General features: G+C 38.3%; 1 protein-coding gene across 5 annotated transcripts in view; it reads right to left on the bottom strand.

Annotated features, from left to right (window-relative positions):
- LOC120424588 (protein single-minded) overlaps positions 1–17430 on the bottom strand; it is a 92735-nt gene that overhangs the window by 6837 nt on the left and 68468 nt on the right. For all 5 annotated transcript variants that reach the window (XM_052709212.1, XM_052709210.1, XM_052709195.1 and 2 more), the window contains 3 exons: positions 8939–9133; positions 5981–6570; positions 542–685 (listed from right to left, as the gene is read on the bottom strand). In XM_052709212.1, coding sequence (XP_052565172.1) covers positions 542–685; positions 5981–6570; positions 8939–9113 — 909 coding nt within the window. In that variant the 5' untranslated portion in view covers positions 9114–9133. The remainder of the gene's footprint in view (positions 1–541; positions 686–5980; positions 6571–8938; positions 9134–17430) is intronic.

The raw sequence follows: 17430 nt of genomic DNA, 5'->3' as shown, positions 1-17430 counted from the left end.
CGTTTGATCTTGGCGTGAGCGTTTCGTCGCGGCCTAATGAGCCCAGATTGAATAATTGACTAATTGCACAAGTGGTGTGTTGTGCTGCCCGGAATTTTCTAAAAACAAACTCCTCCAAAGGGGTTCACCCCTTTCGTACTCGACAAACCCCGGCACATGATCTCGCGCGCGCTTTGTTTTGTTATTCGAGTCGGGATGAAACATAAAACCACGACATCCAGCCGTCGCCACAGTCGGATATTGGCTCGATATACTTTGTATGCTCCATTTACGAACCGGAGTGGGCTCTGCTCTCCCTCTTGAAAATGTTTTGGCTTGCGAGGCACGTATAATTGCTTGTTTTCATATTTTTGTTAAACTTCGAGTCTCATTTGTGTCCAAAACAGAGACCGGACTTGAACAGATTCTCTCTAACGTGCAGTTGAAGTTTCGCGGGAAAACTGCGCTGCTCCAAGAAGTGCAACACAACATTGAAAGTTAATTCGAAAACCTCAAATCAAAATCTTTCAATTTACTGAAATATACCGATATTGCAGCTTACCTTGTAGCCGGAAGTGGTTAGTCCGGCATTCCGCTTCGCCAGCACGCACTTCATCCGCAGGAAGAACGTTCGCTCGATCTCTATCGTCTGGGATTGCTGGTGCTGCCCAAAGTGGTGGTGGTGATGATGATGATGGTGATGGAGCTGAAACAATAAGATAAACAATCCTATTTATCAATGTTTTCTTAATTATAGCTAACTAACTTTTAAAACATAAAAAAAAAATATTTGAAAGCTGCTTCAGGGGGTACTTTGAACACATCTATACCAAACTCATTATGGCTCCATACCATTCCGTATGTAGTTAACTCGTATTTTTTGTTTTGCTAAAAAAAACTTGATTCTATCAATGTCATCCCAGCTATCAATCTGACCCCGGTTTACGGTACTTAAGTGTTTATCAAGGCGAGTCTGAACCGCAGTACACAGAAAAAAAAATCATGGTAATATTACATCTGGGAAGGGGTAAATCTTTTATGTCAGAAAAAATGTGTAATTTTACCTCTGGAAATGTGTAATTTTACCACTTTTCTGGTGTAATGTGACTTTTTCAGTCTAAATTGAGGTAAAATTACACCATAAAATAGGTAATATTCAACCTTCCAAAATTACAGCTTCCAAATTTACATTATTTTTTTTCTGTGTAGTTTGCAGAAATTTGTTTAAAACTAACAAATTATGTATTAGTTTTTCCTAACTAACAAATTATGTATTAGTTTTTCCTAATAAAGTGAATTCTTGGTTTAATTAAAAAAAAATATTTTCATTGAATAATTTCTGCGGATAGCTTGGCGACGTAGGCCTGGCCATTGACAAGATTCATGTTGGGAGTAAACACGAGGGCTTTTGAAGTATTGGCCAACTGAAGCAAGACTTGACAAACCGATGATTACTTTTCAAAATAGTCTCAAGGAAACCTAGAACGCTTATTGAAAAGTTAGCTTCGAAAAAATGGTTAGCACAAAAAGCGGAATATATATGATTATTTTTTGGAAAGGTGAATATTTTTATTTCATTTCCCGGGCAAATTTCAACGGATTCTTTCGTGGGGTTGTTTAGCATTCCAAACTTGATTGTAAAAACGCTTTAAGTTACATTTGATTTTCTGAAAAAAAACTTAATTTCCGAACCGAAGTATACTATTCATGCACAACATATGTCTCTATGCGGTTGCTTAGTTCGATCGATAACAAGTGATGGAGTGATTTTTTTTATTCGGAAAAGGGCAAAACATGAATAAAAACCAATAATAAAATGAAAATCTTTTTGCGGATTGATCGCAGCAACCGTGCGCGAAGTCGGAAGCGAAAATTTTTAGTTGTCGTTTTTTCACCCATTTTTTTGTGAAAAAAAGTATTTTAACATTATGAAGATTAACGCAAAATTTCTGATGATGACCAGTGGAAGTTTTGGAAGCGGAGCTTTCACGATTATCTGGACCAGCTCAATCCCTCAAGTGTCGTCGTCGGATGAAATGGCAGTTTTGGCCTGATGAGGTCTACGTTCCGGGCCCCCCTAGCTGCAGCCGTTGTTGGAGTGGAGATATTCGGAGTTAAGGAACACTTCCACTTCATTCGATCGGCCTGTTTTTTTCATCAAGAATTTGGGATCTGACGATCGGGACCCCACCCACCTGGCTGTGTCTTTTGAAGATTTGCTGTTCCTTGGTGAGAGCTTTCTATCATTATTTGCTATTTGACTATATTCCCCTTTATTATAATATAATATTATAAATTCAATAACCCTCCTACCCCTTTCTCACTTTCCCATTCTTTAATCCCAATTTCCCCAACCCCAATTTTCCCATTTCCACTTCCCCCCTAAAAATATAAATAATTGCCAATTTACACTAACACACCACACCCAACTTATTCGGAGCGTTTGGTACGGTATGTCCACGCATCCTTCCTCCCCTGATGATTCTGTGAAATGTGGTCCGTTCACAGAATCTGTCTCTGCGGTTAATGCAACGCAGTAGGCCTGGCCGCTTTAATTTTTGCAATACATTTTCGGGGTAACTCGGATGTACTGCAATTATTACTATTGACAAGAAAGAACTTGGGGCGTAATCTAACCACAAGTTCTTCCAGGATGCTTTCTTCGGACTGGCTGCGCTTGTGTTCGATTAGATTAGATTAGATTAGAATAAAATGAAAATCTTTTTGCTGATTTTTTTTTTGCTGGAACGCAGCCCGTCATGATTTTTTTTGTTTTGTTTTTTTTTTGAATAAAATGACTTTCAAAAAAAGAATCTGAAAAAGAGTCATGCTCGGGCTTTGACATTTGCAGTGCTGCAAGTTATTTTGACAAATGTGAATGCAGTGTTGCCAATTTTGAGTATTTTGAAATGGCTTTTCGCTTAGGAATACAGATTCTCTAGCTCGGCGGAATTGGCGAATCCGCACTACATTTGTTTTCAAAAAGTAAGCTGTCAAGTATTTTTTTTATCATTATTCTTCATTTTTAGGTTAGTTTCTACTTACGTCTGATTGTTTGTAAAGTGTGTGTGTTTTTGTGTGTTTTTAAACCAAAGTATATTTTTTTGTTTTTTAAAATGTTTTGCTATAGAATACAAGCCATGATAAAATGAAAATACAGAGCGGATTCGTTAAGTCGGATGGAACTTCCTTCGAATCTATGTGATGCGATCTGTCAGTTATGGCCAAGGTGTTAAGAAAATCTGCCTGTGTGGATCAATCGGACCGCGCGCTGGAATCACAATCCAGAGGTCGCTGGTTCGAATCCCGAGGCGGACGCAAAAAATTCTAAGGTATTCGGTGCCCTCTCCCCGTGCCATACCTTCACACTTAGGAGACCCGGGAGGCGGAGTCTTGTCGCAAAAAGAACGATACACACCTGTGGATCCGTTGACGAAACCGCAAGGTTTAAGAGGGCCACATTATAAGGTGTTACGTCGATTCCGTTTTTTCCGTTAAGAAAATCATGGTATGCATGATATAATACAATATAATAAATATAGTTAAAAATATTCCACCAATATTTTTTCATACAAAGTATCCTAATCAACAGAATAAATTCTTTTATAACTTATTTTCCTCGAGTAGCTTTCCGCAAAGTTGATCGTTATTTGACACATTTACAACTGATTTTAAGGTGAAAAAAAAAAACACATTTCACGCTCGTCAGAAAACCGAAAAAACCCAGTTATCTTGTCTACTTTTCGCCAAAGACTATGTAATGTCACAAAAACTCACAAAACAACGTTTTTGAAAAAAATTCCTTGTTCAAATTATAAACATTATCCGGAACAGCGCAAAGCTGCTTTAAATTGTGAACGAAAACAATAAACACAAATCTTGACATACATAAAACTAATAGCTTTCAACTGCGGAACATAAAAACTCATCAACATATTAAAAACAAGTTGATTCTTAAAATTGGCATACAATTAGTTTTCAGAGCCTTGAAATGCTGGTGGAATTGTGACAGTTCAAGCTGGCGTAAAAACAGCGACCGAACCCGCACCAAACAGCTTTGAATGAGCGAATCCGAATTCGCTAAGACTGTCTGCAGCGCGAAGTTTTATAATTGTTTCAAATTACGAGCAGTTTTAAATTTTTAGAACTGGCGGAAATGAAACTAAAACACGGTGCTCGCAACGCGCTGATCTAAATGTTGTTTCAAAAAAATGCTTTTAATTGTGTGCGTATGATTATCAACACAGCATCATAGTGTGTGTGTAAGAATACGTGGATATCTTTATATATCTGATTTTTTTTGAAACTGAGTTCTATTCCAGTTCCAAACCGTCTCACGTTTGAAACAAACTCGTCGAGCAGTTTTATTCCGGTTTCAAAATACTGCTCGAAAAATAAAACTGCAACTCCGCGTTGCGCGTGGTCTGTTTCAGTTCTATTTGAAAAATGAAACAGCTAGAACAAAGTAGAGCCGCGTTGCAACCAGTCTAATGGAGCATTTCCATTCGAGCAGTTTTTGCTTTTTTCTACAATGTATTTCTTAAAAAAACTGCTCGACTGCGGGTGCTCCATTGGAACGACTGACAGCTGTCAAAAGCACGAAACCACGTGCTCGGAAATCGACGAGCAAAGAGGTCGAAATGTAAACATTAGTTTGACAGCTCAGTTTTGACTGCTTTGTAATTCGAGTACGTTTGAATGGTGCATTTCCATTCGAGCCGGTTTTGTTTTTTTTTGCAATGTATTTCTTATGGAGCGAACCAAGGAGCGAACTGTCATTTCTACCCAACCCTCTGGCACCACTGTAAATGGCTAGAACGTTTGACAGTCACCAAAACCTCGAAGAGCCCACGTAGTAGTATTAGTGAAGAGCCCACGTTGTTTATCGTGGGCTCTTCACTAATACTGCTGCGTGGGCTGTGTGAGTGTAGCAGTATTGGTGTTGTCTGTTTGTTTACACCAAATCTTCAAGAAACATCACTTTTTGTGTGTGCAAATTTGTAACGAAAAAAGGTGAGAACTGTTGCTTCCGATTGACCGGGAAGATTCGCTGGGTAGTACTGGACCGGGGACTGGTCAAGTCCCGCTGTAGATCCTTCCGAACAACTCGCTGCAGTCTCCGGCAGGGATTAACCAACCAAGTGCAGAAACATCCGTGATTCCGGTGATTGTGGCGGAGCTGGTCTTTCCGAGCATCCTTCGATAACCTTCTCCGAGGACTGGCCCACTCCCGCTGTCGACTCGCACAGGGAATCGAAGGAATCGCGTGCTTGTGTAGAATCCGACCTTTTGTGGACTCACAAGAAGTTCATCGCGAAGTGGTTCGAACAAAATTTAATCAACAGTGGTTCGAACAAAATTTAATATTTAATCTGAACTTCTAACTTGCAAAACCGTCTTTATAGCAATTTCGCGGGGCATTTATCCATAGTCTCTGGCGGATAGGGTCCTTCGGGAACTTGTGTTTGGAAATCCGTCCCGTGTCGTTATTTTTTCATGGAAATCATTTCAACATTATGAAATTATGCCTTTTTTTACCACGCGGTTTGTTTATTTTCAAATTTTGACAGCAAATGCGTTCTTCATCTTCATTGTTGTCTTCATGTTCGCGTCGAACATTTAGGTTTCATAAACATGGCCGTCGTGACAGAGGGCTGTTTCTACCACTCGAATCGGGTGCTTCATTAACAAATCTGGAGCAACATTTGAAAAGGGCGCATACGCATTTTGACAGCTTTAACTATTTGGTCAATTTCTTGGCTTCACACGGAGAAAAAAGAGTTCCTTTGCGGTCGAACAAAGAGTTATTGTAGTCAGAAAAATTAGCTTTATCGTTGTGAACAATAATATCAAAAATTTAAGCTTAATTTTGGGACCCAATTGTTAGAAGTTGAATCAGATTGATTAACTGAATCCAATCTAATTCGATTAAACATTTCTCTAATGACTTCAAAATCAAAAGTCGGAAGAAGGTTTAATGTAACGTTCAAACTTTTCGTACCTGATGTGGATGACCGTGGTGCTGCGGTGGCGGGTGCTGATGCGGGTTGTGATGGTTGGAAGGCGCTGAAGGTGGTGGAACCACATTGGGAATGTGTGACGACGAGGAGGACGACAACGGCGGGCTCATTCCCGGTGGAACCTGCGGCGGTGGTCCCAGGTGCGGCTGCAGCCCTGCTCCCGGCGAGAGTGACGAGGCGGGACAGCTGCTGGTGCTCTGCGGGGGTGACTCCGACGGGGGTCCTTGGCTAATGAGCGGCGACGGCGAGTTTCCCATGGCCGGTGGAATCGGGGGTGGAGGTGGAGGTGGGGTTGAAGGGCCGAACATGTTCGGGTGAAGCGACAGCACCGAGGTCATTTCGTCCTGGTCGTAGTTGTGGATGTACTCGTAGATGGAGTTGCCGGTCAGTTCGACCTGGCTGAGTCCAAGATGCACGGAGGCGGTCTCGGAGATGTACATGATCTTGCCGTCGGGGGCCACTACAAAGATGAACCCGTCCAGGGTTTGGAGCAGATGCGAGCCGAGCTCCTTGATGGCCAGGTCGCGCGGGTTGCTCGGGATGTGCTGCGAGCCCCAGGCGTCCCCAAGTCCTGGAAAGAGGAAGAAGAAAAGGAAGAATAATAATTAGAAAAGAAAACAACCGCTCGACGCCCTCAAGAGGCATTTCAGCGTAGTCGTCGTCGTCGTCGTCGTCATTAAATGTACACCCGACGCTCGGTGATCCACTTGAAAATGTGTTTTTATTTGTCAGCATAATTTTTATCACTTTGTTCGCCTATTATTTCCCCCTTTTGTGATTTCTGGGCCGGTTTGGCTGAAGAGAGTGATTCTCTGTGAGTTCACAATTTGACTGCAAATTTAGCTCCGTTTATTTGAAAATAACTGTTGCCAAATTTATGGGGGTTCAGTTCCTTCACCAACATTTTATTATATGTAGGGGTAAGACATGTATTCCAATATTACATAAAATATTTTGGGTACTTTGACGCTTGAATAAAGTTTTTGATATGTGTTTTCAAGCTTAAAAAAGCTTCATTGAAAAGAAGCTAAAAGGTTTCGCCAAATAACTTGTTATTTTATATCCTTAAAACAATATTATTGTAGATGTCGAACTAGCGGGGTTTAGTGAACATTTATTTTCAGGAAATATATAATTAAATGCGATTTTCTGAAGAAATCCTATGAAGTAACAGCAGCAGGACACCCTATTAGCGAGCTCAGCAGGAAGTGACGAGGCGTGGGACATCCGACAGAGTCCCCCTCTAGAATAACAAGAAGCATACGTTTCGTGTTGATGGAAGCTCACAAAAGCGTGGAGGGTGGCTTTCCCCGGTTGGGTTGGGCTGGCCCTTGAGGCATTTTTCCGCCTGGTGGTTATATTGATGTAATTGTCAGTCTTTGAGGGTGGCGGCGTCGGAGAGGCCGATACAAGGACTTTTCCGGTTGACTGATGCTGCCTCAGCAGCAGGGTTCTGGCTGGTGGTCATGGCCGGAAGGGTTTGTGGGCGGCATGATAGCTCAGAGTAATGAGGAAACAATTTAAAGTGACTTTGCTGGTGGGGATAACTCGTTGAGACTTTTTAAGGAAGAAAATCTTAAATTTATGTTCAGTATCAAACAATTGTACTTTTCTTCAAATAGTATTTGTAAAAGATATTTTTTTAAAGATTAAAATGAAATTTTAAAAAGATAAAGGTAAGAAAAAAGATAAATAAACATTTAAAAATGGTTAATTTTTGGAAAAAAAACACTGAAAAAACACTTTTTTTGTTTATCTGGCATGGTTTAAAAATTTACCAAGAAAGTCAACAAAAATGGAGCTGGATGGTGAGACGAAGTGAGGGGGGAATTGTTTTGGCATTGCCAAGGCATTGCAACAACTGACAGTTGTAAAAAAAGTGAAACCCCGTGCTCGTTGAATCGTTGAGTAGTAGTAGCAAGTAGTATTTGACGTTTGAGAAAAAAAAAAACAGGAAAATCCGGATTTTTTTTAAAATGGTTTTAAGTGGCAATCCTATTGAGTTATGCTATAAATAGCTTAAATCGAGCTCAAATTACAGATTTTATTACACATAGTGATAAAAGCAAATAAATACCGTGTATATAATATAATTTAAAACAGATTTAAACTTGAATGTTCCTTTTTCAAACGATCCTATTTATATTCATAACTCAAGCAATCAGATTCTTATCAGCCCGACAACATTCCTTTCACTCTCTAATGGAATTTCAGGTTCAAGCCTCACCTGCACCTTGTACAAACTCAATAAAGTGAGCACGGATGACAGCATCGCACCTCTAAAAAATAGCCACTTTGGTCGCATCACGTTCGTTTCTTTCGCTGTCACCCAGATTGAAAAGAAATTATCATAAAAATCCCGCGCGCGATATGATCGCATTCCAATTTATGGTTATAATTTTTTGTGGCCCAGATTAAAAAAAAAAAAGGACGACGACGAGCTGAGCAATCAGCAATCTCCGGGGAAAAAGTGAAGGAAGGAAACGATGTTGATTATGATGATGATTTTTATTTCGGTTATCATCAATTTGTCCACCCCCTCGCACCTTAAAACTCGATTATGCTCGATGAACAAACTCGCGCGGAGAGTTATTTGCATACGGGGGCACTCGATCTCCGCTGGAGTGGTTACTCGGTTCACTCCAGCGGAGGTCTCCGTGGAGGAGAGGAGAGGAAAAAATGGTAAACAGGTCCAACGTGGAAAACAAAATGTGCAATCATTATCAGTGTTATTTTTGTCTCTCATTAAATTGTCGAGTGCAATATTGTTTGAATTGCAAATTTCGTGATGCAAAAATTTAAATTCAATTTCTCGTTTGTGACGAAAGCATGAATTTTAAAGTAAAGCATTGCGATAGCAGCGCCGTAGGTGGCTAAACGTGCAACTACATTTTGACATTTGAAACACTGAAAATGATTTCCACGTCATAATAACCTACCTTCGGGGAACACCTGGCGCATCTTCAGGTACGACGTGGTTAGCCGGATGATGGACGCCTTGTCCAGCTGGGACGTGATGGCACTCGGCAGCGGCAGCAGCTTGGCCAGCTCGAGGAACTCGGCGTTTTCCTTTTCGCGCCGCGACCGGGCCGCGTTTTTGCTCTTCTCCTTCATGGCGCAGCGGGTGGCGAGACCTGGAAGGGGGAGAAAAGCAGTCAAGAATTATAGCAAAAACTATTGAACAGAAGTTGGAAGTTAGGAGAAAAAGGAGGCGATTAGCGTAGTGATAATTACACTAATGTCTACACACATTACGAGCGGAGTTTGTGCGGTTCCCACTGTTAGACAAGCGCAAATTAATTGGAATGGCCAATAGAGGGCGCGTTGATCCGAATTTATGACAATGCAATTTATTTACTTGCCAAACTATCGTTCTATCGTCTGCGAGTATGCACGCCAAAGTTGAACAAAACAAGCTGTATCGATGTTTTGGAGGCGATCAAACTAATGAAACAGCAGGACATGTTGTGCCTAATTATGATGGTAAATGGAATAACAACTCATAGTAAAAAGCTTTGTTAATGAAACAATAACTTGTAGGATTTGACTTAATGGATGAACATGAAGTCATTGTGATCGAAATTGCGTTGATTTGAAACGAAATTTACAAGATAAAATAAAAAAGCTAAGTTTATAATCCAAAAACAAGTTCTTGTAGCGAGTTAATTTAAAAAAAAAACTGTAGAACTCGTCTGATGTCTTGACATATCATAGTTGGTCCTTGTTTGCGAAATTGTGTGTAGTGAGACGTATTCGTGATTATTTTACACTTTTGGAACAATTTGACGAGTTCGAGGAGGTGGCAAAAAGCAAACATAAAACAAAATTCCAAATTTTGAAAAAAAAATCAGGCTAAACGTGTATTGAAAATGTTAAATAAATAAATCATTGCAGTCTGTCAGAAATTTGCAAAATATCAATAAGGCTGGTACAAATATTTTTAAAAGTTTTTGTCACCCCCCCCCCCCCCTTCAAAATTGGCCCGAAAAATCAGGGGGCAAAAAAAATATTTTTACAATAAACTTAAAAATTTCAATGAAAATTCAAGTGCAACCAGCTGAAATCAAATTAAAATACATTCTTCTGCGTTTAAAATCATTTTTAGCATGTTTGGGTTTATTAAAAAATCTTAAGATTTTTTGAAAATTTTCGATGCAAAATCTTTTTTTTCGATGCTGTTTTTGTTTTTGTCAGATCTTAGATTTTTTGAAAACTAATGATTGCAAAACAACTGAACTAGTGTAAAATGCATTTTAAAACACTTTTTTCATTTAAATGTGAAGACTATGGCTTGTTATTTAAATTTTTATATTTTTTTGCCCCCCCCCCCCCCTTGACAAAAACTTTTTTAAATATTGGCATCGGCCTAAATTTGTGAGAATTTTTTTTTTGCTAAATTACACGTCTTTTTCCGATCTGTGGTCCAATACATCAAAATTCAAAAAATAAATAAAAAGTCTTTATTTGATTAGAAATGCAAAAATCATTGTATGTGTGACAAAAGGTCGAAAGACATAAGGTCGAATGGACTAAAAGTCGAAATTGGACAAAAGGTCAAATGGACAAAACGTTGAAAGGACAGGAGGTCGAATGTGACTAAATGAAACGCTCGATAACTGGGCTGTATCCCAGTTAAAAAGCAGTCAAACGTCAAAAACAATAACAAAGCCAAATTACCAAGGGGTCAGCGGATGCAAGAATCATTTTCAACAATTAAAAAATCATTTTTAATTTTTTTTTAATTTTATGTCACAACAAAAGAAAATGTGAAGGGTAAGCTGTCGAAATATTTAGGAGTGTCTTTAATTGTGATCCTTTCATCAATAATAACTTTGCATCCCCTTGACTTTTTCGGTCAGCCTAGTTAGCGAAAAGCATTCGGTTACATAAAAATTTGAAACAAAATTTCCATTGCTATAGTAGTGAAAATTGGTAAAACAGACAAGCTTAATTCAAATCGTAAAATGTCAGTGTTTTTTTAAATAATAATTTTAAATATTTAAAGTTATCTTAGGGATTTATTTAAATAAAATACAGATGTCAGATGTCAGTCCAGGTGTAGGAGTCGTCTCCCTGGGTCCTGTCCTGGTGGAGTCGCTGGTAGGCAGTTGGACTCACAAATCCCGGGGTGGATGGAAGCTAAGGTGTAAAAAGAGGTTTGCAATTGCCTCAACAATCAAGCCTTCGGACACCTAGTTTCGAGTAGGAATCTCGCAATCGAGAACGCCAAGGCAATGCTGTAGAGCGAATAATTTGATTTTTGACAGATGTCATTGGTTCACCCATACACATCTCAAAACAATTTTGGTACGTAAATATAGGAAAATCAGTTACATTTGAAGGAATTTTTTAATCGATTTGGTGTCTTTGGCAAAGTTGTAGGTATTGATGAGGACCATTAAAAAAATTGGTACACGTAAAAAACGCAGGTCAGGTCAAAAATTCATCACCCCATACAAATCTAACACAAAAGTTAGCAAATAACAATAATTCTTTTATGGCTATTGCGACCGTAAGGAATACCACAAAATTAGGGGGTTCTCAGTTCTCAGTTCCGTTCTAACTGATTTGCTACCAATCCTCCTCAATCACATCCCACAACTGCAGAATTGCAGCCTAATACGGCTTAACGCAATTTACCCAAGATGTTCTGGTTGCAATCTGTCAGCGGTTTCCGTAGCACTTTCATTTTTCACTGGTTGATTATTCTATATCACTAAATCACTTAAACTAATCACAAATTAAAGCTTTGCTATCACTGCTTTATCACAAACTAAAACATTAAGAAGTAAAAAGAATATCACACTGGTTGTAGTTGCTCTTGTCGGAGCACTTGTCGCTAGGACTTGTCGATCGGTACTGATCCTTAAGTCGGTGCAATACCTGTCGGTCAATTCCGCTCGCCTTGTTTTTGCTCTCTGTTGCACTGTTCAGGACATTCGTGCAGGACTTTCGAGACTTGCGGTGGTGTGCGTAACGGGATCGCTGATTGGTGCACGGAGACCTGGCACACAACTTCAGGTGCAGCTTGTGTAGTTGAGATCCTTAAGAAAGCAAACACACGCAATATCTTAAGGATCAACGAAGGTTAAGGTGAAAGGGAACGAAGGAAGATTCGAGATTTGGGCGGTACGAGGACTCCCGACGGTCCTTTCCCACGACTATTTACATATTTTATTGTACATATGGCTCGCCAGGGAAGGAGACTCGACGGGATCTCCAGGACCTCATAAACACCTTCAACGAGGACTTCCACTTGCTCCGGTTAAGGGAACGTACGTGTTGCGAGACAACAAAATCGGTCCGAGGAATCGGAAAATCGGGGCCAATTGTACCGGGCCACGTATAGAACCACCACCGACCGTCGGGGGAAATCCGTCCTGCCATTCAAGGAATTTTATCAATGAAATTCCCATAGAGAGAGAATCCGTGTGTGCGGGACAAAAGTGTGAATGTGGCGATTTGTGCTGATGGTCGTGACTTTTTCGAGAATTTGGTATTCAACGTCACGTACGCGCGGTGGTACGAGACGACCGGCGACGGGAACTGAAGGCCACCGCCGTCGCCGGCCGGTACAAGACCCGGCAAATAGTGCGATTGGGGGTGCAACCCGAAACGGTATCCCTTTGGGTAGCTTTGAGTCAGCTGGTCTGTACACGGAGAAAAATAAGTTACGAGAATCGTGAACAGGCGTTCATGAAATTGGGAACCTCGAACAAAGTGTCCAAATTTCATGGTTCGTGTATAGGTTGAAAGAGACTGAGTCTGAGCTTATATACATATTTTTTAAACTATTTTTCGAAACTTCAAACAATTCACATGGGACGGGACTTTAAACAGAATTGAATGCAACTGATTTGACTTGAAGTGAATCCGTTAATCAGTTTTTGTGAAAATTGATCATAACTCTGAAATGCTCAGTATATAGTTCAATTTAACGAATGCCATGATGCACCCTACTTGAAAGCACTGAAGGAATTTTGGTTCTAAATCAAATGTGTCCAAATTTGTACAATTGTAGGACGCAAAATTGAACTGAATACTGAGCATTTTACACGCAGAAAAAAGAGTTCCCAAAATCGTAAACAAGCGTTCATGAAAATGGGAACCACGAACAAAGCGTTTAAATTTCATGGTACGTTTTTCAAAATCATATTTGAACACTTTGTTCGAGGTGCCCATTTTCATGAACCCTTGTTCACGATTTTGGGAACTCTTTTTTCTCCGTGTAGAGTGACGAGCAATTTTCTTTTGCAATGATTGAGGGCTTTCCTCAATACACAATAAACAGTGTCAGTTAGAGCGTCAAATTTCCCGGGGTTACAAAATTCCCGGGAATTTTGAAATTGAACGAACATTATTCTGATCCTTTATCTGATTAATATTTTGCAACAAAATTATATAGAACAGTAACTTTAATGGTCAAAATGAGCGTGAGGATCAATTAATGGCTTGACTGCTTGTAAACAATCGTGCAACTTTGCGAAAATATATTGAAAATTACATTTTTGATGCTGTTTTTCAAATCGCATTCAATTTAAAAAAAAAATTATTAGTATTTTTTGTTGAGATGTATTTTTTTTTAATAATAGTGCAGTTAAAATCTATACTCTACAACCATAAAATTGCTTTCAAATTTTTGTCTCAGAAACCATTAAGTTAAAATGAAAAAAAAAAAAACACACAATTCAGATATTTGAAGCGAGTTTTTGAAACATGGTTGCATTCTTGGGTAAATTTCATATGATACGAAGTAAAGTCGTTTTTTTTATGATTTTTCATGGTTTCATTTATGGTATGTTTTTAGTTATATGGTTATGTGGGGGGCGACATAAACTTTGAAAAATATTTGCAACGGCCAGAATAAATTAGATTAAAATAATTTCCAAAGTGTACAAGTGGTTGCAATTATTTTGTCACATGTAACCCTCTTACGCCCTTGGTAGCTTACGTGCTTCATAAATATATAACTTCAAACTGTAATTTCTAGAATTATTTTAAACAAATTCTTCTCGCACAACCCTCTTTGAAAATTATTATTATATTAATTCAATTTTCATCCAATCAAGGTAAACACAAATGTTGAACAAATCTCAATTTTGATATTGCCCGAAAGAGGTAAATATCTTATTTTCAAATGATATTAGTTGTCAAAAATAAAATAGTTACTCTCCATTCCATAATAGCGTAATTTTTGTTGCCCAACATATAAGCAAACAATATTTCTAGTTGTGAATGCTTCAAAAATAAATATTATTTGAATTAAACCTTGACATGAAATTTACAGACATGCTGATTAGTTCAGTATAAACAATAGATTGAAATGAAAAAAAAAAAAAATGAAAAAAAAAAACAAATCAGGTTCTCTATTTTTTTTTAAACATTAGTGCCAAAAAGGCGACAAATGTATATTTCTGCATGTATTTTAGGAATTCCCGGGAATTTTACGGAAAATATTTTTTTCCGAGAAATCCCGTGAACTCCCGGGATTTTTTTTCCGGGACGGGAAATTGGACGCTCTAGTGTCAGTCAAAAGTTGGACATTGGACAAGTTTTCAAAACTCATTCGAAATTAAAATGGTAAACTAGCTAATCTACCTAGCCAATTGAACCTTGAGTAAACTATGAAAAATCGACCAATGACATTTTTTTTAAATTTCTCAAACTTTTATTTTGATATTTTGCATACACGTTTGGCATTTTTCATCATCCATTCGTCCATACAAGTTTCCAAACATATTTGAGGGTTGGTCATACTAAAATCTGTATTTTGAGAAGTATTTTTCTCATCTCATTTGATGTATTCGGCAATGTGAATCGCAAAAAGGTAAAGAGGAATTCCAGAAAAAAATTAATTTACTTTTTTATTACAAAAAAAAACTAATTGCTTAAAAAATCATTTTGACGACGAAAAATGTCATCTTTTGCCGTTGCTTTGACCAAGTAAGGAATTTTTGAAAATAAAATTATATATTTGCATAATTTCTAAATAGAGGCTAAATAACATTTTTGACTCAATTTAATAAAAACTAGTACATTTTTTAGAGTATTGCGAATTTTCTTGAACTCTCCTCACCTATAACTTACCGAAGACACTAAATCGATCACAAAATTGCTTATCTAGACTTAGATTTTTGATAGTAGTTTATGCAACATGTTGCAAAAAGAGGATTTATTCAGCACCGAGTTGGATGAATACGAAGAATGCTGAAAAAATCATTTTTTTCAACGAGTTCCATACAACATTTTTTGCAATTCTGAAAAACACCCATTGAGTGAAATTTTAAGTAAAATTTTCATGTAGGTATTTTGTCAATAAATCGTTTAATTAAAAAAAAATGTTAAAAAGTGTTACTTTCCGAACCATGTGCTGAAAAGTAGAACTTTTCAGCATTTATTTTGAAAAGTGTAGCTATTCGATTCTGTTATTTTTGGTACAGACAAGTAGGCTATTTCGTCGTTCAAGAATGACAGGAAAAGTGAGTAGTTTCACGACGGAATTGCAAAAACACTTATATAGCATTTTAGTACAGTCCAGAATCGATTATCCGAAGCCCTGACTATCCGAAGTTTTGATTTTCCTATGTTCGATTATCCAAAGGAAGAACATCGAAAATTGGAAACGCCAGGATTTTTTTCTGGCTATCTGGCTTAAATTCAAGTTTTGCGACCTAATTTTAATATAATTTGAGTGATTGATTGCCTGTCAGCATATCAAATGCATTTTTCAATATTTCATCACCACCATTTTGGCCGCCATCTTAAATTTAAAAATTATAATTCACTTTAGAGAAGTGTTTGGGTCATATTCGAGCTAGAATAAGAAAACGAAAAAAAAAAATATTCCGGTGCCTTCGGATAATCGAGTCTGAGCTGTATGACCAATTCTCAATTTGTAGAGAAGAATAATAATGAACAAAAAATAAAATATTAGTAAATGTTTACATTATGCAAAATGTTGCAACATTTATGTTTGGCTAGCCATGATCAAGAGTACTTGCTTCAAGTCATGCAGTACCGTCAATAAAAAAAAATTCTGAAATTTTGTGATAAGGCCGATGCAAATATTTAAAAAAGTTTTTGCCCCTCGGCCCTGGCCGAGGTCAAGGGGGGGGCAAAAAAATAAAAAAATATAAAAAATTTAAATAACAAGACATAGTCTTCACATTCAAATGAAAAAAGTGTTTTAAAATGCATTTTACACTAGTTCAGTTGTTTTGCAATCATTAGTTTTCAAAAAATCTAAGATCTGACAAAAACAAAAATTGTATCGAAAAAAAAGATTTTGCATCGAAAATTTTCAAAAAATCTTAAGATTTTTTAATAAACCCAAACATGCTAAAAATGATTTTAAACGCAGGAGAATGTATTTTAATTTGATTTCAGTTGGTTGCACTTGAATTTTCATTGAAATTTTGAAGTTTATTGTAAAAATATTTTTTTGCCCCCTGATTTTTCGGACCAATTTTGAAGGGGGGGGGGGGGGGGGGTGACAAAAACTTTTAAAAATATTTGTACCAGCCTAAACATCCAAAGTTGAACAAAACCGTTCAAAAATTATGTATGATTTTCAGAAAAACAAGAGATGCTATACTTTCCTTCAAACAGTAATAACAGCTATTATTATCCTCAACCCTCTAGCGGAAACCGTAAACAAATCACCGTCAGCTGTCATCGACATTGCCCGAAAGTGTTAAACCTCTTCAACGGACCGTGATGGATTTCATGTCCAAATACGGCAACCCCTCACTTGAAGACAGCTCAAGCTGCTCCGTAACTAAGATGGAAGATGCACTTGTGGTAAGACTGTTTATCCAGGCCCATCTAGGAAGATGACGCGCGTTCATTATCTAGCCTGGGTTCAAATCCCGGCCCGACCACGCATCAAAATTTCCTTTCAACTCCGTCACGCCCATCAATTTTTTCCGACGGCCGTCGGCAGCGCATAAGTGTCCGCTCTAAAGTGTGTTTCTACGGGTTCTGTTTATTTATAGTCTGCTGAAGGAGAGAAGATTCCCGAAAACCCCCTCGAAAAATCACGGAGGAAGAAGAAGTAAGAGTGTGTGTTTTCAGAAGCCGTCGCGCGGGCTGAAGAAAGTTGTTCTCAAGCCGTTTCCAAATATTTTCATTGCAAGTATACGTCCGAACGAATCTGAAATCTGATAGAACCGGTTCCTGCCGTTACCTTGGCAACCGAGGGCTGGTTATTGTGGGGAAACGTCAGTGGTTGCCATAATGGCGTCTGCTATAAAAAAATGTCAAATCGACCTCGCCGCAGATTTCATCGAATGAGCGGAAAATCGATAACACGTGACCGTGCGCGCTCTAGCAAATCCAGGTTGAGTGTTACAAAGTTTAACCCTCGAAGCAGCAGACAACCCAGACTATTTCAACCTTTTATGAGCCGTTCCGCCCTTGCACCCACGACTTC

This window comes from Culex pipiens, chromosome 1 (genome assembly GCF_016801865.2).
Source record: "Culex pipiens pallens isolate TS chromosome 1, TS_CPP_V2, whole genome shotgun sequence".
In the NCBI taxonomy this organism is placed as follows: domain Eukaryota; kingdom Metazoa; phylum Arthropoda; class Insecta; order Diptera; family Culicidae; genus Culex; species Culex pipiens.
This window is presented reverse-complemented; position numbering and strand designations above follow the sequence as displayed.